This window comes from Glossina fuscipes, unplaced genomic scaffold (genome assembly GCF_014805625.2).
Source record: "Glossina fuscipes isolate IAEA_lab_2018 unplaced genomic scaffold, Yale_Gfus_2 61, whole genome shotgun sequence".
NCBI classification, from domain to species: domain Eukaryota; kingdom Metazoa; phylum Arthropoda; class Insecta; order Diptera; family Glossinidae; genus Glossina; species Glossina fuscipes.
In genome coordinates this window covers 5,298,422-5,323,461 of record NW_023998433.1, presented here as the reverse complement: position 1 = coordinate 5,323,461, position 25,040 = coordinate 5,298,422, and the positions used below count along the sequence as shown (strand labels likewise).

The following is a 25,040-nucleotide window of genomic DNA, read 5'->3' as shown; positions in this document are numbered from 1 at the left end:
AAACAAAATATAGTGCTTATATATTGGAATTTTCAGTCACTTGTTCGATTACAGTCTTACGATACACTGACAATTGTAATAGTGCGAGTGTATCACTGCAAATAATTTTGAAACTATATTTTAATTGTCAATTGCAATACAGCAGCAAAGTGAATTATACGGAATTTGACAATATTCAAGTAGAATATCGCGATATCATATGACACAGAGCTGAATGAAGCAGTGTGTTAATTTTGACACGAATTTTATATGCATGTGAATAAATTGATACTATAATAGTCTCCTGAATACGAACGGGAAGCAGTACTCACCTACTGCCCAGCCCGAGGAGATTCTGGTCCATCCCGGCTGTTCCAAGAAAAAACAAAATATTTTAATGTGGTACACCCACCTCTTTTTTTTGCATAGTCTTCTTTTACATGATTTTGAAATAATACGATTCACCAAAAAAAAAAACAAAGAGAGCTTGCAAAGAGATGTATTATATGAATTTTTGTTCTAGCACGGATCCCATAACAAATTTTCTTTTAATTACAATTTCGATAGTGTCTTACAAAAATCTATATATCAACAAAATGTTATTGGGGGCAAACCGTGATCAGAAGTCTGTCGGTCTATGTCCACACGTGTTAGTAAATTGAATACAATATTTTGTTTTATGTAATAGAGAGTTCAAACCGCGCAGATTTGTTACGATGAAGATTTATGAAATTGATTTTTATTCCTAATTTCATTTTAAAATTCTTAAGTTTGTACTTATGAACTGAATTGTCTCTGTGCACTAATTATAATTTTTTTTTTAATTTTTTTTGATTTATAAACATGTAATATGGATTTCATTATTGCTCTTTTCGTGCGGTTTTTTGGGATGATATTTATTTTTCATCTTATACGATTTTTTTTAATTGTGGAACATCTCAAATTTACGATATGTCTCATTTATTTTTTTGAAGATACTTTGTACACGGTTTTCTAAGGAACGTATCTACTGTGTACAAAAAGAGGTGGATGCATATTGTAAAATAATAACATCTGTTACCTATTCCATATAACACGATAAAATGTAAAACGTGCAATAACTTGAATCTGACATGCTAAACTTTGTAGGCAAAACATCGGACTTAAGTATATACAATTTTTAAATAAGTAAATGATAAACCAATATCGTATTAAGTTACCAAAATACCTTTACATTAATTACCATATCAGGACCAGGCAGCAAAGCTGTTCTGTTGGTGAATCTTGATGTGTTCTAATAATCGGATACACTTGTTTATTAGGAGTTACTATGTGCAATACAAGTTATTCTGTGTCCTCTTTGTAGTTATGTCTGCCATTTGATACTTTTTATTCAAAGGGCACTTATATTCCCGGTATTAAAGGAGACTTTTAAATTATAGATACATAACTTCATAACTTCACTTGCAAAATTTATAAAATATATAAATTGAATGTCTTCATCAGACATGACAATATAAGCGAAGCTTCATTCCGTACACGATCATATGGTTTTATATGTATACAAACCAATAAAACAAAAAGAAAAAAATAGAAGAAATAAAACGACTTATTAGGAACTTCAAAGCTATTTATCTAATTTTGTATTTCATATCACATTACTTTAGTTATTTTTTTCATTATATAATACGGGATTGCAATTTTGACTATAAACGATTTAAAAAAAATAAATAAATAATAATAAAGGTGGTTAATAATTAATTTAAAATATACTTGTGAAATTGTTTTATTAAAGTGTATTATATTAGAAAGTAATTTCCAAAGTTTTTCTTACAGAATGATGTGGTAAGGCAGGCCCAAAACGTGTACTTCCTTTATTAAAAAAAGGAACATACATTGAAGTCCCAATTAACAATATATTTTTGTTTACAAGTTCTTATCATCATTCCATAGAAAGGAAAATAAGTTGTTGAATTCGCTTCTCGTGGCAACACCACGCAATCTTTGGTTGTATGCTTAATACAGTGTTTACGTTGTGAATTTGTAAAAGTTCAATATAATGAAAAAATTTCTGATGTTGTTTAGAGTTTTTATAAACAATTACATGAAATATTGAAGAAACCACTGTTTTTGGGAAAAGTGCAAACGTTTGAAATGTTTACGAAAGATGTTTTAAGGAGAATGGTTCTTTCTGATTAAAATGTGAGCTGAAAGCTTGAATTATAAATATAAAATCGGTTTGTCATATAAATTGAGAAACATTGAAAATCGTATACAACTAATTAAAGTACCTGGTACGTGCCAAAATATATATTTTATGATAGCAATTGTGTACAAATCATATATATATGTTGCAGTTTCTGAAGATGAATCGGACCTCAACACTACCGAAAGCGACTTGGCTGTGCATGACATAAACATAGTTCGAAAGAATGCAATGAAAAAAATTTCAAATTGAAAAAAGTTTGCAGGGAGCACGTAGAAAGTTTGCCAACATATTCAGGAAAACAAACTGCAAATAGCCAAATCTCAGTTACAAAAGAAACACTTACTAGAAAGTATTTATAGTTAGTATAAAACTGACTGTAACGTTTGTATAATTCAAAGTTTATCATATATTTCAAGGGAAGTGAAGTCTTTTTATCGCGCAATATTGAAACACTGTTATAAAGCGTAGAGGAAGCGAAGCACAATGTCATCATTTTAGGTGCATATAAATACGGATTAAAAGCCTTGCGCAATATTTTGGATGCTTCAAATCTTAAGTACGACAATGTTGAAGAAATCATTACTGATGTTCGCGAAGCAATAGAAACCTATAAAAAAGTATAAAATGCCCTCAGTAATGGAATTCGTAATACACGGCGTTAAATGACGATGACGAATAAGAAGGCGAACTTTCGCCAATCATGAAAGATAATAGCAAAATAATCGCAGACACAAGATCAGTTCCGGAACTAAAGAACGTCAACACAATGAAATTTGAAACAATGTTGCTAGTGGATGAATTAGTTGTAAATACGTTGGAGGGATTGGAGATTGAACAAGAAAACCCCATCAAAAACCAGGAAATACCCTTAAAATTAAGCAGTTAGGCCTTTCTTTAATTATTCATATATGCTCTGTATGTAGTATTATCAAAGTGAACGTCCGCATTGTCATCAATGCAGGGAAAATGAAAACAATTTGATTACTTGACCATTGCAGGTATTTAGGATAATGGCTCTGTTGCTGGAGTATGGTTCAGATTGTTTATAGTATGGTTTTTAAAATGCGTTAATAAGGACAGCACAACTAATTTAAAGCAATCGTAATAAGTCTTTCTCGGTGTAACACCCTAGGTATAGGAGCATTTGATTTAATTTACACTGTGAAAAATAGGAATTTCTTGGCAAATTTCACCAATTTCTCGATGCAGAAGTTATAGTACTCAATTCGTGGGCTGGTGAATGCCTTTCGACATTTTTCGTTGTGGGCGGATCTTGCCCTTTTGACTATCTATCAAGGTAAATATTCATATGCTGTGTGTCTACGCGATTAAAAGTGATATTATTAGACAACAGTAGCCTCTAAGAAATAAGTCGACGGTGATGTTCTGTCGGCTGCTTTCCGGACAAATGGTATCATCAACCGTATCGTTGCCCAAGATTTGCGAGCACATACGCACGTGAATGTTATTGAAGTCGATAATATTGATACTAATTGACGGCCACTTGGAAACATTCAATCTGCCGTCGTGAAGTACATTTTGTATTCGACTGAATTCATCGGCTTTACCAGCAATACCAGAATATAAGTCAAACTGATTGTCAGAAGAACGCTCATTTCGCTTAATCAATGTAGTTAGTTAACTCGTCTGAAATGTTCGCTTGCATTTAATTCATACATATTCATTAAATTCCTTGAAATCATATGGTGAATGCAATTGATGCTGATATCTCCACAACTAGACAATATATTTTATTTTAGTTAGAGTACATATATATACGTATATATTCGAAAATTTTAGATATATTCAAAATTTAATAGTTTTGCGATAATTTCTTTAAAACTAAAATTAATGAAATTCGCTTAAGGAAATTCAATCATTCTATGCTGACATTGTAAGTTTACGTTCATGTTAGATGTTTCTGTTTTTGTTCTATTTAAGCGTATAAAAAAGATCGTCTTATAGGTTTGCAGGTTATGTATATGTATTGTGAGGAGCCAAAGTCAGACCTCGGTTTGGCGTCACAGTTTCTCCGTCTATGTTGGGAGGAGAATGCTAAGTTAAGGTAGAGGATAAGTTAGAGAATAAGTTAGGGAGATGAAAATAGGATAAAAGTAGGCTAAAATAGAGAAAAGTAAATTAGTTTAGAGGAGTCGGTTGCGAGCAGCTAGAGCGACGAGACGCCTCGCTCGCTGTAAATACGGATTTTATAATTTTTTTGAAGTAAAGGAAAATATTTAAATAAAGTGATAAATTGTTGTAACAAACGGAACTATAAATTTCTTGTGAAATGGGACCTGGGCCGCTAAGCTACCCCAGCCTCAGAAAACGGGAAAGTTATGCCCTCACAGGTGACGGCCGAGCAGGGACTTTTACAAAAAAAAAAAAAAAAATAAAAAAATATAGGAATAATTATTGAACGAATACGGAGAGAAGAAATCACAAGAAAATTTAATTATGAGGTGTTAATAAAATCTTTATTAAGCGTCGGAAAAAAAAGAAAATGATATCAATAACTTTCGAAACACATAAAAAAAAAAAACAAGATAATATATAGTAAAACTCTTCACTCATTGTCGTAAATGTTGTTGAAATCACCGAAGGAAATCATATGAATAAGGGATGAAACGAGTATTTGTATGATTTGTATGCAAAAGGTATAATAAATAGAAGATGCCAACAAGCAACCAAGAAAACGTAACCGCCTAATGTGCTTGTTGCGAGCACGCAACAACAATGACGGGAATTTGAATGCCCATAAGAACCCACGTAAACTAAAATACCGCAAAGTGTTTGCGGAACCACCACGCATAATAAGGCGAATTGGTAATAACAACTTTGCCGGATGGTCTGCATAAGATAAGGCGAAATGACATTCTTCTTCAGATACCAACGAGATAATAAGTGATCGCGGACAATTGCGAGAAAAAAATAAAATAAATAAAAAACACAAAAACTAACAAAGCCGAGAAAATATTTCAAAAGTCCACATTAAAGTAAAATAAAATAAGGAAAAACCAAAACGGGAGAGAATTACATTAAACAAAACCGAGAATAAACTAATATCCGACAAATTAATAAAAACGAAAACAAGAAAAATTTAAAAGACTTCAATTAAGAGTTTTAACGAGAAAAGTGAATATCATTGCTGGAGGTTTCATTCATTGCGGCGACTGTCGTGTCAAATTTATGATACCTCTTTTTTTGGTTCGAAGAATGCATTAAATTCTAGAAGTATTAGAGGGTTTACAAGCAGATAAAAGCTCCTAAGGGTCCCTTGCTGTAAAAATTCTGGACGTTAAAAGAGGTTCAATTTATTAAAATTGCGGATTGAAATAATTAAATTAAACAAAAGAACTCTATTAACCATCTCCTCCTTTACAGATCTTAGAAAGAAAAAATTCGAATCCCGATACCACCAACAACAAAGCAGCAACAACAAGGTTTGAGTTCAGACAAGTCCCGTGTACTGACTGGTAGAACATTTTCGACTTCCTCATGTCGTTTATATGGTAATTGCTGCTAAAATCTATTTTAAATCTCCATTTACTAGCACGACATTGAAGATTTATTAATTAATTTTTGTAATAATAAGAACAACAGCAAAAAAACAAAGCAGCAACAACAGGGTGTGAGTACAGGTCAGTAAGCAAGCAACGTGTGTATATGTACACTAAAGCATCTGCTACTGGAACTCAATTTTCTCGTTAGTGGCTAAGGTGCCCGACGTGCAGCTAATCCGATATATGATTACTTTTATAGTTACCCAAAGCTAGTTAACACCCTACACAACACCACTCAATTACGGTGTGTGTCTGTGTTGTATTTTGTTTCTTTCGTTTACATATAAACAATTGTCCTTTAATTTAAAGAAGGGGAAAAAAGAATAGTTTTTTTCTTAAACTTTTTTCTTTATATTTGCCGAGCAGGTAGATTTTTGAAAAAAAAGAAGAAAACTATATAATAGCTACGAAACGACCAAATTTTGAATGAATCGCGAAAATTGAAATTCCAAAAATCCAACAAAATTTAGATAACAGCACTGAGTTATAAAATAAACAAAATAATAGTACTACTATGAGGAACAAATATGGACAACCATTCAATGATAAACAGTAGGCTAAACCAGAATTGCTTCCATTAATAATAAAATTTTGATTTAAAGAAGAAAGTAAAAAAACCAAAACATTCGTAAAGCTATGCAGTCACAATACTTAAAGATATAAACCAAAGCAAAACGCAGCCAGATCACTTGAAAACATTTTTCGTTCGCAAAGAAAAAAACACAAATTACAAAGATAGCGAAGTCCCCTTCCCTTTGAATAAAAAATTAAATAATACCTGTCTCAAAATATAATCGCTTCTTCGTTTTTTTTTTTTTTTTAAAAGAAGAAAAGACTTGGAAATACATAAAATTTTGAAAGAGTTTCCGGTTACGAATCCTAAGGAATGTAATGGGCGAATGGCCTCTGTTATAACACGAAATTGTAACAAGCCCTGTAATTATTTCCAAAATTTCGAAAACTAAAATACAGGTGAGGAAGCGATAACCACCTAGTAGGATATTATACCATTGTTCAAAATTTGATGGAAACTTTCCTGTAATAGTGCGATCTTGAAGATCGTGTAAAAGTTTCCGATGTACAAACATAACATTGCAGATATGGTCGGTCAATACATTGACCGAAAATTACCAAAAGTTAAAAAAATAAATTTATTTTTTTCAAATAAGTAATGCAACTCGGTATTCATAATTTAAAGATACCATAAAATTGAAATGATGATATGAAATTTATGGTAGAGGTGTAATTAGTCAAGAAAGCAAAGTATTTTCGACAAAAGCGAGCAAAATAAACATATCGGCATAAGCTACTAACCACCCTTTAGAAATTTATAAAGGCTACTGAAGATATATTGAAAGAAAAAGAAGAAGAAAAAAAAGTAAACGGAAAAAAAGAAAGAAGAAAGTATTTTCGAAAAAAAGAGTAAAAGATAGTACACCAATGGAAAAGAAAAAGAAAAAAAAAAGAAAAAGAGAAAATAATAAAGAATCGTATCAGGACGCCCAGGGAAATTAATTGTGTATTGCCCTTATTACTAATTTAAGTTAAGCCCGCGTATTACTAAACTCCATCCGGAAGCGGCCGCAGCGCCATCACAACTTCAAGGTTGGCCCAATATTGTTTCGATTATCGCTCTCCAGCATCTCACCAAATACCAAAATGGCATCGGGATCCTACCCCAATATCTCGACATCAATCAACAACCCCAGCAAAATCATCCAGCTCGCCGCCCCGATTAGCGGAGCACACGGAGGTTTTCCGACAGCGGTCAACACGAGACCCGTCATCGAAGTAGTCAGCAAATGGGAGCTCAACTTTATCGGCCATAGCGAGCCGCTTGCCTTCACTGAATGGATCGAAAAGCTAGCAGAAGCATACAGCGTAGACAAAAACCGTTTCCCAGCCAACATGATGGTGATACTACGCGACCGGCCTTAACAACGAGCGGTGGGCGACCTGGGAGAATTTCAAGGTCGAATTTCCAAAATTCTTTGTGCCACCGCGATACTTCACCCGGCTTGAAGATGACATTTGCCGGCACACCCAAAAGGAGCCGACGGACCGAAGGAGAAATTTCAAGACCATGTGTTGGCCTTGCAGGAACTGATGCGCCATACCACAATAACAGAAGAGCAGAAGTTGGAACGCATCTATACGAATGGGCAACTCGATTACACGTGGTACATACGGCGCCGAGATTTCACCAATATAGACGAACTCATGGAACTCGCCGGCGATTTTGAGGCAATTCCAACGGGTAACATGCCACGTGAAGCCCCCTGTGAGACACACCGAGAATTTCAGCCAGTGGCCCGACGGCGCGATCTGCCGAACAAAAGAACGTGTGCACCGGACCCAATGCCCGAAAAGAAGTGAACAAATGCGACCACGGCATGCCGACGATGTACCCGGAGCGGACGCCACCAGTTTAATTGTCCGAACCCATAGGTCTTACACTGCTGGATCTGCGGCCGAAAAGGCGTACGAACCGTCAACTGCTGCCAATAGCGAGACGTACCTGTCCCTCCGAGCCATCATGCCTACAATGCGGAACATCCCATGATAGGTTCATTGTTAAGCCAGGGCCAATTACTACGTTACCCAGCTGAGTCATCGAAATCATCTTACAACAACCTACAGAAACGAAAATTACGATTTGCCAACGCAATGCCCTTCTTTTACGCTGAAAGTTAATTGCGGCTATCCACCTCCCAGCAAGGAAATTTTAGATGCCCCATTACTCAGCGAGACGAAGCAAAGTCCTCCAACCCACCGAAACCTATGCCTTCCATGCAATCAAGCCCGCGAAGATACAAACGCATTATCCGGGCCTACAAACAATCGTCCTCAGGGAAGTCAACGGCGCCATGCCTCTTACTACAACCCACACCGCCATTTCGGTGTCGGAAAGCCAAAGGTACCAGAGTGCTAGTAAGACTCTCAAACAACAAGAGCCGAATGCCACGTCCGATGGCACGACGCCCATCCTGAAGCAACAATTATCGAACTGCAGCGTTAATAATAATTCTAAACGCACAGCAACAACGAAAACCATCAACGGCGAACGGACTACATACCCCAACAATTACCGCACTGCTTCCTTATTAACAATGTGAAACAACAGTAGCAGCAACAACAACAACAAACAGCGCTATAACGCAAAGGTCTTTCGTTATCCAACGAACCCGCTCATAAGATCATGAAATATCGCGCATTGAAAGAAATCTATGGGTAGACGGGAAGCTGTATGTGATGACCGGCACGGAGGCAGCCCAGCCTACATAAATAACATCATTAACATTTACAAACGCAACATCAACGGCAACAGGTGGCTATCGCCATTAGCAGATACCACTGCCTCAACAAATTCAGCCTAAAATTGTAACACAACAATAATCACAGCCGCAATTAACTACTCTTATATCAACTGCTACGGTAACATTGCAATCGCCGCCGTCAATATTTTTGGAAGCCGCTGTTACTTCGACAAGAGCAACAACTACAGCAACAACAGACAACGACAAAATTCAGAACAACAACGACAATCCGTGAAAGGTCATGGTTATTACCATCGACAATTCTGCGTACTATCCCTATGCAACAACAATACCAACAACAGTCATCTAAATCCACGAATGGGACAACCTGCGAACGATTTCGCAGAGGTAACGTCCATCATAAATCTCCACCCACAGCCAAGGGCAAGCCCATAGTGGCCAACGTTGACACAACCCGTACCTCTCTGGCCAATAGTCCGGCATCCTAATCACGGACAGCCAGGTATACATGAGAGCTGATGGGATCTCCGGCCAACGATCCGACACTCCGATGTCGGAAAGCCAATGATACAAGAGTGTTCGTACGACACTCCACCGATAAGAGGCGAGTGCCACGCCCGCTGGCACTGCGCCCACCTTGAAACAATAGAAACCTGCTTTGCATAGGCAACAGGCACTGCACCCATCTCGAGACAATAGCACCCTGCTCTGCATAGGCAATAGGCACTGCGCCCATCTTGAAGCAACAACCACTGCTAGCTAACGCCATGCGAATCATAGCAGCATTACTCAAGACTACATCAACTGCAACAACGATCAGTACCCGCCACACCGAAGCCGTCACCGACAGGTCAACCCTGGAGAACGGAGGATTTGTGAGGAGACAAAGTCGCACCTCGTTTTCGCTTCACAGTTTTTCAGTGTCTGGTGGGGGAGAGTACTAGCTTAAGGTAAAGGATGAGTTAGACAATAAGTTAGAGAATAAGTTAGAGAGATACGACTAGGACTAAGAGTAGGATAAGAGCAAACTAAGATAGACTAAGTTAGAGAAAAGTAAGTTAGTCTAGGGGAGTCGGTCGCGAGTAGAAAGAGCGACGAAACGCCTCGCTCGCTGTAAATATTTTATTATTTTTTTGAAGTAAAAGGAAATATTGAAATAAAGTGATGAAACGAAACCATAAATTTTTTGTTAAAGATGATCTGGGCCGAAGAGCTACCGCAGCCCCAGAGAACGGGCGACTTATGCCCTCACAGTATGTATTAAAGTGTATTCGAGCAAAAATGTTACATATATAAGATAGGATATTTCGCTAGCAACTTCTGGAGCAAAATTATTAAGTACTAGCCTAAGGCATCCGATAACAACAAACGATATTAAAGATCGTAAGAAAGAGTAAAAGAACTGAAATGAGACCATTTACTGGAATTTGTGTGACAAGTATTCATAGGCCTATACTACGAACATGTGTGTCCTATACTATGACGTTTTGAATACACCTGTGCGTTAGTGACTCGCGCTAAAGCAGAAATACAGCAGAAATGCCGTTGTGGGTATGTTTGCTTAAGCAATTGTATGTGCACAATACAAAATTTTTCAACTTTTGATTTTTTTGGCTGTTTTTATTTTTGGTATGTTCATTTTTTTATAAATAAATTTTTTTTTGGCTTTATTTTTAATAATTGCCATTCTATATTTGCGAAAAGATTTTATTACAATTATTCTTACTAATTTTTACTATAAATGTATTTCCTGTTACTGTTATTAAAAGCATAGTGTTATTATAACTATTTCCAATTTCTACATTTTCATCAATATTCTTCGAATAAAAATTTAAACAAAAATAATTTGAGCATGATGCAGAGCGGAGTCGAACTCAACACTAAAACTAAATTCACGCTTCAACCGCGGACGTATGCCACCCGCACCACCATGGTGATATATGTTCTTGTGGTTGAAACTGTTATGTATGGTTCATATGCGCTATTATTTTATTTAATCTAAATATTTTTGCTTAATATACAGCTTTTAGTGCACTTTTAAAAATTTGCATGGAAAAATGCACCCTGATGTCTGATCTGCAAAGTAATTTCTTCTCGACATAATTTCATCGAATTAGGAATTTGCTTTTTGTAGCAGTTCGATCGTAGAAATGCAGATTTGATAATAGAGCAAGGATATTTATACTACTAGGTTAGATATTTAATCACTCAGACAATCCTAAAAACAAACGGAAAATGACTTTTCTTGATTTGTGGTGGACTACGACTGCAAAAAGCGTCGCCTTAGTTATTTAGATAGTTTAGTTAAGGTGTTTAACAACGTGAAATTTTCATCCGACAGTTTGGTAGTCGATGGTAGAATCAGGAAGAGACAAAACATAAAAAAATCAATGCAGAACATTTGACATAATAATATATTTATAATAATTTTTCTTTTAAAGTTTGTTTTATCATTATTATACTAATACATTGTTCTTTATGTATTTTATCATATTCTCTCTTATGTATCTTATCGTATTATATATTGACTATTTTTTAGAAGTAGTTGTACTTTATGAATATTCTAATAATACGGTGAGATTAGTCTTAGTATTGAGTTAGTATAGCAGTAACATAGTAGTGCTACATAGGCGTGAAATATTTTCGGGGAAGCAGCTATTTAAAATGCTTGCTATCGCGCCTGGTGCAATGCCTCAGGGGTGGTGCCCAATAGATAGAAAAAATAAGTATAGCAGAGACTAGGAAAAATACTATAATAATAATAAATAAAAAATAATATGATAACACTTTGCTTTCAATAACAGTAATAGGAAATATATGTATAGTAAGAATAATTGTAATGAAATTTTTTTAGCAATATACAGAAAAATAATGGCAATTATTCAAAAAAAAAATCCAAAAAAATTTATTCATAAAAAAATGAACATACCAAAAATAAAAACAGCCAAGCACGAAAAACTCAAAAGTTGAAAAATTTTGAGGGTGCGTTTAATATAATTGCTTAAGCAAACATACCCACAACTACATCTCTGCTGCACTTTTGCTTTAGCGCGAATCACTCGCGCGAAGGTCTAATCAAAATGTCCTAGTATAGGACACACATGTTCATAGTACAGGCCTATGCATACTTGTCGTAAAAATGCCAGCAAATGTTTTCATTTCAGTTCTTTCTCTATCCTACGGTCTTTAACATCTTTTGTTTTTATCAGATGTGTTTTGAAATTGCTTTTATGAAATTTATCATTTTTTTGCGTTTGGAATACTTTAAGAAACAAATTTGCAGGGAATCCTTTATGCAAGGCGAATTTGCAACAAATTACGAGCGAAAGGCGAAATAGTAAAAGTATCAGAAAAAAAAAAAAAAAGTAAAGTTATGTTCGGCGGGGGCCGAATTTCGTATACCCCCCACTATGCTTTTCGTATTCTGCTTCTTAAGTTATTTTATTTAATACCCATAAAATACAACGTTTCGTAAAGTAAATGTGGAAATTCTAACTTCTCTAAATTTTATAATTTCTGAGTAATGAGCAAAAATCTACAAATTTTTGTTAACGAAACGGAATTTATGCGCCGCTGCGGATTTCTGCTTTGACTAACTTGGCACATTGTCAATGTCAACCTGCGCGCAAAAATTTCCAAGGCGTCTACCAAATTTGAAGTCGATATCTTCAGGAGAGTGCCAACGATAAACACCACACAGACGCCCAGACAGCCAGACATGGCTTAATCAATTCAGAATTTCACGTTGATTAAGAATATATACTGATATTACAGGGTCTCTGAAGTTCCCTTTTGAGTGTGACACGCATTATAAAAAAAAACAAAATGTGTATGCCACCATGCTCCTGTGGTGGGCACAAAAAGCAAATGTAATCGTTATGCAATTATGACTGACTATACTATACATAACACGATATTAATTTGTAGATCTAACAGACGTCTGGAAAGAAGTGTTGCGGAAATTTTGCCTTTTCCTTACTTGAGATTGTCTCAATATTACGGGAATAAATACTCTTGCCTTCAGCAGATATTCAAGCGTATTTTTTGTGTTATTTTTATATATAATATTTTATGTGCCTGGGGGTGTGTAAATTTGATATCGCTAACCACACCTGTGCTTTGTAATGAGTTAAAAGTACAATTACTTTATTAAAAAAAAAAAAAAGAAAAAAAATTCAAACAATTGTTATAATATATTTATTTTTATTAAATTATCATTGTTATTAATATTTTAATATAAAAAGGATTGGTTGAAGAGCGAAAGCATATTTGTGTTCTTTATACACGTGAGTGTTTTACATTTAATATAACAATTTATTTGTTCGATTTTAGTGTAAATAATAAAAGAAATAAATTTATTATTGTGTACATGACCTGTGATAATATTAAGCTTACAGCAAATTTTTCGACTATAAACAATTGCGATAAGCCCCAATCAACATATAATTCCCTTGACCCGTTTTAAGCTAATCAAGAAAAATTTTATTCGCCTTAGGACAAATTGTACGTGTCCAACACGAAAAGTAATTCATCATAAAATGGGTCCCATTAAAAAACCAGTTTCCGAAATTAATGTACTTGAAACTATTTCTCGATAGTGGACGCAAAACTTATGGGTTTCGAAAAATATCATTGACATTGCACATGATCTAATACAAGTTTGATTACGAATTGAGGCAATTCAAAAAAAATTTACATTTATCTAGAATATATTCTAAATTTTTAGGGCTTCTAGGTCTTGTAAAAAAGATTAAATGCTCTGAAACATGTAGCAAAAATGTGTAATGAAAATCAATTCTATGCACTAATCATAGTTTGCCTTTGATAATAAAACAGTCCCATTCGGTATACAAAGTCATGCTTATTGTATGCAAATATGTTCTTTTTTTATGTACAATTGACGTTTTTTTTTTGAAATAAATAAACAAAAAAAGCAAAAGTTTAAAAAAAAAACCTTAAAATATAAAATAAGCCAATTAAACGTCCATAGGTTCGAAATGAATTTCGTTTTTTTTTTAAATTTTTTCAATTGAACACATTTTTTATATTTAATTGTGCTTCCAGTTTAAATAATTGTATGTACATGCATATGTAAGCTTCATTTGAACAAAGTTAGGGATAAAGCAAATCGCAGCTACAATTAATCTTAGATTTTGATGTGGAGTATGTAGGGTGTGCCGTGTAATTAACGCCAATATTTTGCACGCTTGAAAATCCATACATTAAGCATTCCTGAATACGATGTCAATGTTAAATATGAAAAGTTTTAAAAATTTATACTGAGCAGAAGCGCATTTGCCCAAGCTATAATTGGTTTTTTTGAAAGTGTACCAATATATAAACAATATATTTTCTTTGAGAGTCGCGTTTTATGAAAATCATAACTTGCGTTCTCGAAAACCAATAAAATCTTCAACTTCAAAGACATAATGAAACTATTAATACTGGCCGATTTCTGCAATAAATGGACCAATTTAAATAATGTTTTAACCGTAAACTAGACTAGAATAGATAAAGATAAGGGATAAAGGAAAAAGAACAATTGCATATAATAATCAACCCAATGTTCTCATCCGAAATTTTTGCTGCGGTTGACGAATTCTTGCAAAAGCTTTTTCTAAGCGCAGCAAGTGTACAGTGAACTGAGTGAAAAATGCGTCTCTCAATGCCACAAGACAAAATTAAAAAAATTTTGTTGAGATAATATTGGAATATGTGCACGCTGGCGATGGATTCAATTGAAGTAATTTTATTGTTCCTATTTTGGTTTGATTACAAAGCCCGTATTATTAGCCGGCACACTCAGTACGTATTAATTGAATTTTAAAGTCGATCGACAATTAAAGTCCTTTTGTTGGGTGTATGCATACTCTCACATATTTCCAGAACAAAAACAGGAAATTATTTGCATTAGAAGGAGAAATAAATACCTAAAATTACTACATATGATAAATGCACTTATATATGTATAAAGCTTACAAGCTACAATGGTTAGACACAGTTCCCTATCATTTTTTGAATTTGTTGGTATGCTATGACGACATTTGGAAGATGATGAAATACAAGTAACTTTTTTCGAGTTGGCATGGTGTCACAATGTTGCAACCGTTATGTGTAGATTTGAAAAAGTATGAGAATACTTAAAATGGTGCAAATAAAACAAATTAACACGGGCAAGATCACAATGAAGCGCAGCGATCTATAATAATAAGGATTGTAAAAAAAAAAAAAATTGAAAGACATTCAGATCTGTTTGCGTATATATATATATAAACCTTCGGTGCCTCAAAGCTGGATGTCAGAGATTTAAGTCAACATCTGCCTCCAAATCAATGTTGTTCATCGAGTTCACTGTGCTATTAAATATTTGATTTTCATTTGAACTTTCGCCACTGTTAACCCCGGATGCAAGTCTCTGTTTTGATTTTCCTAATAGCCAAGAAAATACTTTTCGAAACGTCATACGTTAATAAATCAAAATGTGAATGAAAAACAATCGCAATGGGATTATGCATGTATAAATTTAAATAAGAAATATATTGAAAGAACTATATATTCTATACATTATATATAATTAGTTCTCGATTTGAATATAAAAATACGCATATGCGCATATATTTGTAACCTTCTCATCACATATTTTGTAGGCTATTTTAACGAATTATTATTGATAATTGATAAGAATGCAAATACAAACCATATACTTGTAGGTATGTATAATGAAAAAAATAAATATGAATTAAAATGAAAATATGAATATGAATTTAATCGCCTGATTTAAATGTATGCATATTCTCATTATATAAACTTGGTTTATGTTATTAAATTTAAGCGTGTTACAAAAAAAGTGTAAATAATAGGTCGTAAGTAATTAATAAATTAAAAGCATTACTTACCACCAGTAAAGCAGAGGCAGACTTCTTCATCGCTACGTGAGTCGCGACGAGAGTTCTTTAACTCCTTATTCATTTCATTAATGCAGCGTTGATAGTAATCATAGTCTTTTAAATACCAGACTGGCGGCCATCGATGCTCTCGAAGATATTCCTGATTGTCTTGATGTAAAGCTTTAAGCCCTTTAATGGAATATTTACATATTATGTTATAGTTGACGCACAGATAGGACATACACCATTCAGCCAATTGATGGGCGTTATGCAGCTGGAATAATTAAGGATTTTTTCTAATCGAAATGTTGATACTGATATATATAGATGAGAAGACTAACTTTTACCGGCTCCAAAAGTTTAAGACAATGATCCACCGTTTCATTGGTTTCATTTTGAGATATCAATGTCAGATCCTCAATAACGCGGCATTCTACTAAATTTAATAGGCGCGGTAGACATAAACGGTTTGCCAATTCCAGTAAATTGAGGCATTTATCAGCGGAAATCGCCGGGACTTCGTCGGTGTACAAGTAGCATAGTAATTTATGAAATGTGTATAAAGTAACACCAGGAAACACAATCTGAAATTATCATTAATAGTTTTGATTAATTTGTGTACACATAATTTATGACTGATTATGTTTACCACATTGGAATGAGCCTCTCGAAAGTCTCCAGTTAACATAGCTCGCATAACGTCACAACGAGCAACTAAAATTGCGCGATGCGCCTTCATTTGGCCATCGTCTAACTCAAAAATAATATCACTAAAGCAACCATCACCAATGCAATGCTTTTCCATATTTTCTTTAATGCTCTATTAAAAAATAAATCCACATAAATGTATAATATATAAAAGTATACATCACTTAATGGAACATACAAGGCATATATGTGGACTTGGTTCATCATTTATGCTGGATAAGACAGTTTGGGGCTTTGATAATAATTGCGATAATTGAGTTAGTTCCAGTAAATCTGCAGCTTGTTTAATGTCCTAAGAAAGCATTCAATATGAAATCGAAATGAAATTTGTTTTCAATAATTTAAGTACCTGTAAATTATTTAACTCCTTTTCTATTTCTATTGTACCAGTGTAAACGAATTTCAGGCACTGATGTAAAGCTTGGGATGTTACGAGTTTTGTCAAGTTAACTATGGTCTGATTAACCGAGTTACTTCGATTATTATCCACTTGTATGATGCGTATGCTTTGGAATAATGGATGATGGAGGTCTTTGTAGAGATCACTGGGTCTTTTAGTTTCAATTAAAGGGAGTGCTTGGTAACTTGATCTACGCTTAAGATGTTCCCACATTCTAATGAAAAATTGGTTGAACAACGAATGAGATAACTAAAATCGTTTAAGTTCAAATTGTCAATACCCACCACCTTCACACTCTTTTCACTCTTCACTACAATATTTACAAAGAGAGAATAACTAATGCTAAATTATTATGCAAGGATGCTGATTCATTTTTAAATTGAAGTTTACTGCCATTAACAGTTCAAACCACTTTTCTTATTTTTCCATCCGAATTGTTTAAACAATGCAAAATTCAATAAAAGTATACATGGCTAAGTTCAAGAATATAAAAGTATGAAAATGAAAAAGCTGGTTGGAAGTGGGTCTAACAAACCATACAACGTCTAAGATTGACAGACTAATCGCTTATCACCGGTCGCACTCCATATATATCGGTGCTAACATCTCTTTGTAAGTGTTTTTCTTTCAGTAACATTCATGCATTTTTTTAAGGGAAAGTGTAGATGCAGTTATAAAATTATTAGGATTAATTTTAGTCGTTGGTTCTGCGATCTTCAAAATGTTAAAAATGAAATGCCATACTTGATGGTGGGTATAATTAAGAGATAAAAAGGCCCTATCCTTTAGATAAGGAAATTTTTACCTTTGTGTGCGTGATTCATTTCGTATCAAACATTCAGTGTCATCGTTAAAGTCTGCTGTGGTCGCTTCGCCAAAAGTAGAACTAACCTGCAAGAATTTCAAAATGAATAAACAAAATATTTCCGACTTATCGAAAAAAATCTTGTACAGGCTTTACCATGCTTGACTCACTACTACTTCGTCCGCCCATATCTGGAATCTCCGTGTTCAATATTCTATAAAAAATGTTGGAAGCAGCAGCTAGCATAAATCGATGTACAGGAAATTTACTCGTGCTAATAACAAGTATGAGATCAGTGTAGGTCTGAGCAAGAAACATGTTGTACATGTCTTGACGGTAATTTCCCACCATGACCGTTATCTCTGGTGGTGGCGGTTTGGGTGGTCGGAAAGGGGCTTGCAATATAGGTTTTTGCACTTTTTTCAGGTTTGTCATCCAAAAGCGTTGCTGCCGTCGAGCAATTAAAGCAGAACGTATGGCGTTTTCAAAGACCTCATTTACTCCAAAATATGTAAAAACACTAGTTTCATAATATGCTATACCCAATTCCTTGGCAACTGCTCGAGCCTCATCTGGCATTACTAGATCACTTTTAAGAGCAGCTCTGTTTCAATTGTTGCAAATATAAATATAACTCAAATTTTTAATGATGTTATTCAAGTACGTATATTTACTTACCTAACAAATGTGCTTCTCTCACCAAAATATGAAAGATAGGTCTCGTCGCGGTACATGTAACGTAAATCATTTTTACATCCTACGAGTATTACCGGGACATCAGGGCAAAATCGTCTTATCTCTGGATACCACATTGCTTTACAATTCCTTAAAGAAATTGGACTAGCTATTGAGAAACATAACAGAACTACATCGGAACTTGAAAAAAAAGGGAAAATTAAAATAGAAAAAGGTGAAACAAAGTAAAAATTTGCAATGACAATTATGATTATAACGCGCATTATATTTATTGAATGTAGAAACTTACCGACCATAAGCGAATCGTCTGTCTTTGTCGTGATCTCCAAATGTGTCCCAGAGACGTAATGATACATTTACCCCATCAACTACTTCCCAAGAACGCTCAAGCACCTAGAGATCATTTAACAATAACGTAGTAATTAATATAAGTGGACTACTACTTACATCCTTATAGATTCGATACTGATCTATAGCCCATACTGTGGGAACATGTGTAGATAATAATTGCGAAAGAGAAACGTGTTTATTACATGCTCTTGCACAAATCAAACGTGTCTTTCCAACAGCTGTATCACCCACAAGTACACATTTAACTAGTTCCTGATGAGGCTGTTCGTTGTCCATATTTCCATTGACAAATTTCTATCACTTAAGGAATTTATTTAGAAAAAGAGTAGTTCAATTCAATTTTTCAGTGCTATCGGTAATTACAATGAGATATGAGACTAAGGGACACTAGGTTCTATACAAATACATATATAAACTAACATGGATCTTTTATTATTTAATTGAAAAATTTTTGGGAATAGGGGACAGTAATTCAATATAAGAGAATAAATAAACACAAAAAAAAAAATTTAGTTTGGACTTGCCCCTATTTACGAATCATGAATCTTACTTATGCCTTAACCGACCATATGAGGATTCCTCTTCTTTACATATTTCCCTCTCTTTGCTCTGCTTAGTTAACATATAAGTTTTGTATCTCCATTGCCGTCATTCGGGTCGCTTGAAAATCCATTTACGTTCATATATTTAACACTAACGTTTGCACCTACTGTCTGAAATTTTATCGTAGCGAAATTGTCTTGCGTGAATTTTAAGGGCTCATTAATTTTTTTTCTTTTTTGTTTATTATTTCATATATTGTCAAATATCCAAATCAAAAAATTTTGCAATTCAACTGCACAACAGTCTTTCTAATTGAATTCAAAAAAGCTAATTAAATTAAGATAACATTTTATCTGAAATGGAAAAATTTTTGTTAAAAGTTTGTCTCTATTACTTGAATGCAATTAATTAAGTCAAACTAACTTCATTATAAATAGATTTTGTATATATCTTTCCTTTTATTTTATGATTACAGAGGAAAAAAAAAATTTTTGTTTGATAATCAAAAAAAATTGAATCCATTTGTACGGTTTTCTTTCGTAAAATTATTAATGTGTATTTTGGTTGACGTTGGGCGATATTGGGTTGGGTTGGGCGATATTCTATAAATTGAAGCAATTGTTGTGCGTGTGTGTGTGCTTGTATTTAGACAATGAATTATATTCATATCTGTTTTAGTTGACTTGTACTGTCACTGCATACGATGTCGCAATTACTTTGAAAATTTCTACTGCTCTATAGTTTTTTATTCCGAGGTTCTTTCAGCCATAAAAGAATAAAACCCATCTAAAAACTTCTAATACCGTTAATATAAAGGAATAAAAAGTGTGATGCTTAACTTCAATCAAAACTTCTAATACTACCTTTTGCGGTTTTTTTTCACCATAGTGGGAAAATAAGCATCGACGAGCATATACATAAAATAATTAATTTAATATAAACATAGACGAAATGTCTTAGCAAAACATATGGAAAGTTACGGTCATTATAAAAAGGGAAAGTGGAAATAATCCAAGTTTTTTTTTCTGTTAACTATATGAACCAATAACCGAAGCAGTTAAGGTTGAATCTATTTGTCAACTCAACTCAACTGATATAGTAAAGGATAGTTTTTTCAATTTCAATATATTAAAAACTTTTAAGATATGTAATATATTCAATGTGTTGGACGTAGAATAGTTGCACATCGAAAAGCAATAAATAAAATCTCCTTAATGTTTTTGTTTTTAATTTCAAAACATTTCGAGTGCTAGTGTACAAGTATCTTTTTTTTTTTTTGGTTTTCGATTTGTAATATTTTTTTAAACTATTTTTTAAAAGTTTACTAAAAGTTTTGTGCAATAATAAATAAAGATCTCCTAGTAATTATTATTGTTCTTTTTAATGAAGTAATTGTCAACAGATTTTTTTGAACGACTGTACTAATTTATACATGGAGTACTCAGTGTTAAACATTATTGTTCGATATAAGGATTTAAATAAGGGGAGGTAGAAAAATGCCTTCTTTCTCTCTTTTCATTTATAAATTTATAATAATTTTATATTATTACCTGATTTTGCGATTGCACTTGTCTCTGCTATTTTATACACTTTTTCGATAAATAAAAAATTTGCAATTTTTATAGCGTTCTTCTGTTTGTTAATTTTTGTCCCTGTTCCTCTTTTTTAACTATACATTTGCTTTTAGTATAGCTATTGTTGTTGCTGTCGTTTGCTTTTTGTATTGATTTTCTCCTTCTACTTCAATCGCCAGCATTTATTCTAAATCGTTGATTAAAAAAAATCATATTTTAATTACCATATTCATTTGCTTATTTTTAACAAAATCCATACATTACAACACTATTAAATTTTTTTAGACAATATCACTTCCTATATAGCACCACATATAATTAAATACATATAAAAACTTACATTACTGCAAAGTATTCCAACAACAGTGAATGAACTCCTTAACTTTGGAAAAAAAAATACTTTGCACTACCGTTGATTTGTCAATGTGTTAGAGAGGGGACTGTATATATACATTTTGATTTTTCCTTTGATACCTTTAGCAAGGTATTTCGGACTCAAACCAAGCAGAAACCAACAGCGCTGCCATAAATAAAATTTTCGATATGAAACACTTCGAATATTTTTCAGTATATTGCAGTAGTTAGTGGAATAATTAAAATATAGAATAAATTATTATGAAACAGATGAACAAAACACTTTTAATTTCCCCCGTTTGTTATTTAGCTGTAACATAAAATTTTAACTTTTGCCATTTGCTGTTTAATTGTAACCCCTACGAAATGTAAATTTTTAAGCTTTGGATAAACTTTTGCTTTGCTAATTCTACTAGAAATCCGCAATAATAATTGCAATATATATGTAATTATAATATATAATTGCAATATATAATATATAATTATAATACATAATATTATTCCTAGAATAAGACGTGTTTGTTTTGAGCAATCGTTCGAGTTGCTCGATGTTGGAATTACTAGCCGTTTCATTTACAACTCTCTCTGCATTTCTCTACTAGAGTGTAAGGCCGTTTAATTTGTTTTTATCTGTAATCTGCAAGTAAACAGAATATTGAAGCGGAAATTTCGTTTTGTTGGTTTTAAAAGTTGGTAGCCGTTATTTAAATGCTTATTTGTTTATATAAAATAATAACAAACAGTATAAATAATATATTCTTGTTATAGTTGCTGTAGCTACTTCTTTGGGACGTTGTTTTTTGTCTAATTTTTTTTCCAATATTAATCTCCTCATGTGGCTGGGGAGATAATTTGTAATAGCTTTTTATTTTTTTGTACCGATCATCATATTTGAAACCACCTCTTTTTAAAAATAAAAACAGTTATTTTTTGCTCGTTACAAATATAATACAACAGATATAACGATAAGAATTCGTATGCATATTATGTGGGTGCTTCTGTAGCATCTGGCAAAATCGGTCACGCCTACATAAAGGCGTACGCGACTTTTTTAGTGCTCTCTGCTTATTACTCGAAAGATAAAGAAGACAACTAATAACAGGTGTAGGTATAAAGGATTTATTCGAGGCTGAATATAATTTTCTTACTTGTTTTATATTACATTTATATAACAATTTGTATTATAACTGGTACTATAATTTTGTTTATGTGTATATAATATTACAGGAATTTCTTTTTGTAACATACGTTTATTAACCGAAGGAAAAGTTTTTTATTTTACTGTAAATTTTTAAATAAATAAACACTGCATATTTATAATATTTCATCATGTCTTTCCTTAAAAGTTGTTCGCGTTTCGAGTATCACCAATCTTGGTTATTTCTTTTGTGGTATTGTTTTTTGCTTATTTTTGGATCTACTGTAAAAACATCTAGGTCAAGAACTTCAAACTTTTGTAAGATCTAATAAGTGGTCTGTTTACTTTGTGGTTATGGTTTATGGTAAATCAATTTTCGAAAAATTTCAGAATTTTATCAGAGATCATTTTTATTTCGTTTTTTTGTCCGTTTATAGGCGACCACCGTTGAACACAATTAATTTTTTATCTTTCTGCAGCGAGATCGCTAGGTTTTTTACTTAAATTAAAAGTAATGGTGACGATCATGAAATCAATTGTCATCAAAAATAAAAACTAATCTATTTTTTTTCCTAAAGTTAATTCAACCTTCTCTTATTAACAATAAGTTAAAACTAAAAGGGGAAGTCAATTGGCAAAAAACAGATATTCAATTTTTTGAAATCGTATAATACTATTCGCAAATTTTGTACAGTGTTGTATCGGAATCGTGTAAAATTACTTCTACTTTCTCACTTTTCGTCAATTTATTGCCGAATTAACTCAAGAACTCATTTAAGCAAAAATGAATTAAGTTTGAACCTCTGCGCGGCATCAAAATCGGCGCGTTCTGATCAAATTCGTACTTTAATCGCGATGCTTGTACAAATAACTATATGCATAATAACGATATTATAATTGAAACTACATATATATATTATTGCATTCATATGCATGTCTATTCTTCTCAGTTCGAACGCTTCTTCTCAGTATACATTTTTCCCTTGAAAAAAATAGTATCTGATATATCGCCAGCAAGGTCATTTCTCTTCGACAGTAACGTGTAAGAAATGTGACTTTAATAATAGTAAGAAACACATATATCAGTATATCTATAATAAATTTATTTTTTTTTATTTATTTATTTATTTATTTATTTATTTATTCCACTTATACAAGAAACTCAACTAAAACAAAATGGCAGTCGAGTTGAATTGACTCTTAAGTAAATCTTAAAATTAATTAATAATAAAACTTAGTATAAGTACAATAAAACAAATAAGGAGGAAAAAAAAGAAAAAAAAAAAGCATGTACACAATTAGCATAGAGCCACACCCACAATCGATACAGGACCAAATTGCAAGCGAACCCCTAAGCCATCGCAAACATGCATAAGCTTGGTAACCGATAATTGTTCACAACAAATTAATTTTCGACTCATAATGACATATTTAAGGTTAAGTCAGTTTAAGTACGACATAGGTAAATTACGCGCATTAAGCAATGTTGCTTTAATGGACTTTAAAGAGTCCGATAATGAGAATAAGTGATAGACATCATTTAGGTTCTTGCAAACAACTCTGAGCGGGTTAAACAGCTCATAATTATATATACATTAACTAAGCTTAACCAAGGTGAAATGCCTAGAGAAGCGGTTGGGGATATTAAAGTTTATTTCACCAAATAATGCAGGCGAATCAATAGCACCATTTATTACTTTGATTACGAAGGAAACGCCAAGAACAAATCTACGTTTCTCGAGAGACGGTAAGGACAACAGAAGCAACCTATTTTCATAGGGAGGAAGAGAGGCAATCGGGCCCTAACCCAAATTTCTAAGGGCAAACAGCAAGAATTGCTTTTGAACAGATTTAATTGAGTTTACATAGCACTTGTACGAAGGAGACCACACAACGGAGGCATACTCAAGTATAGGTCTAACCAAACACGTGTAAAGCCTTTTCGTAATATAAGGATCATCAAGCTCTTTGGACCACCTCTTTATAAAACCAAGCGCGGACCTAGCTTTGCTTAACGAGGACTCAATATGCAAATTGAAACGTAACCTATAATCGAATAGAACGCCTAAATCTATGAACGAATCGACGTCTTCCAACCTGTGCGAATCAATGAAGTATTGAGTACTGAACGAGTTCCTTCTTAAGAAAGACAGCTTCTTACATTTATATAGATTTAGTTTCAGAAGATAGAGAGAGCACCATGCAACCAAATTGTTCAAATCACTTTGAAGATGATATGATTGCGATTCTACGGAAAAAGAAGAAAACAGTTTCACATCATCAGCATACATTAAAATCTCACTGAATTTAATCACGGAGGGCAAATCATTGATGTATAAATTAAATAAAATAGGTCCCAAGTGGCTACCTTGAGGTACGCCAGACGTCACGGGGAATTCATCCGAGGTAATGAGGTTAAACAAAACCCTGAATGATCTACCATGCAGATAAGAGCTTAACCATTCCACTAAGAAGAGAGGAAAGCCAGAGGTCTGGAGTTTAAATCTAAGTAGTCTATGATTAACCATATCAAACGCTTTGCTAAAGTCAGTGTAAATGACATCAGTGCGAGAACC

The 25,040-nt window shown here is 33.4% G+C and overlaps 1 protein-coding gene and 1 long non-coding RNA gene across 4 annotated transcripts; one reads left to right on the top strand and one right to left on the bottom strand.

The window, feature by feature from the left end:
- The first annotated feature begins 522 nt into the window (after window positions 1–522).
- Window positions 523–7,148, top strand: LOC119638008. Of its 2 annotated transcripts, XR_005247368.1 has the most exons (3): window positions 1,590–2,252; window positions 2,316–5,474; window positions 5,552–7,148. It is a non-coding gene; the product is annotated as an uncharacterized LOC119638008 (long non-coding RNA). The 2 variants fall into 2 exon arrangements; XR_005247367.1 differs by lacking the exon at window positions 5,552–7,148 and having other exon boundaries at window positions 523–2,252; window positions 2,316–4,844.
- A 5,651-nt stretch (window positions 7,149–12,799) lies between these two features.
- On the bottom strand, window positions 12,800–21,270 carry LOC119637757 (rho-related BTB domain-containing protein 1). Of its 2 annotated transcripts, none has more exons than XM_038033999.1 (14): window positions 21,232–21,270; window positions 20,949–21,159; window positions 18,952–19,155; window positions 18,794–18,897; window positions 18,487–18,684; window positions 17,965–18,412; window positions 17,809–17,894; window positions 16,953–17,217; window positions 16,782–16,895; window positions 16,545–16,715; window positions 16,237–16,479; window positions 15,905–16,169; window positions 15,284–15,437; window positions 12,800–15,207 (listed from the first exon to the last, which is right to left on the bottom strand). In XM_038033999.1, the coding sequence occupies exons 3-13, from the start codon at window positions 19,129–19,131 to the stop codon at window positions 15,307–15,309; spliced, it is 2,205 nt and encodes a 734-aa protein (XP_037889927.1). In that variant the 5' UTR covers window positions 19,132–19,155; window positions 20,949–21,159; window positions 21,232–21,270; the 3' UTR covers window positions 12,800–15,207; window positions 15,284–15,306. The 2 variants fall into 2 exon arrangements, with proteins under 2 accessions (XP_037889927.1, XP_037889926.1); XM_038033998.1 differs by having other exon boundaries at window positions 12,801–15,207; window positions 15,284–15,455; window positions 21,232–21,269.
- Between the last annotated feature and the right edge of the window lie 3,770 nt (window positions 21,271–25,040).

Coding starts and splice junctions, on each gene's coding strand:
- LOC119637757 (XM_038033998.1), bottom strand. CDS start 19,131: ATGGACAACGAACAGCCTCATCAGGAACTAGTTAAATGTGTACTTGTG. Junction 16,480..16,544: donor GAGAGGCTCATTCCAATGTG/GTAAACATAATC, acceptor TGATAATTTCAG/ATTGTGTTTCCTGGTGTTAC. Junction 16,170..16,236: donor AACTTTTGGAGCCGGTAAAA/GTTAGTCTTCTC, acceptor TAATTATTCCAG/CTGCATAACGCCCATCAATT.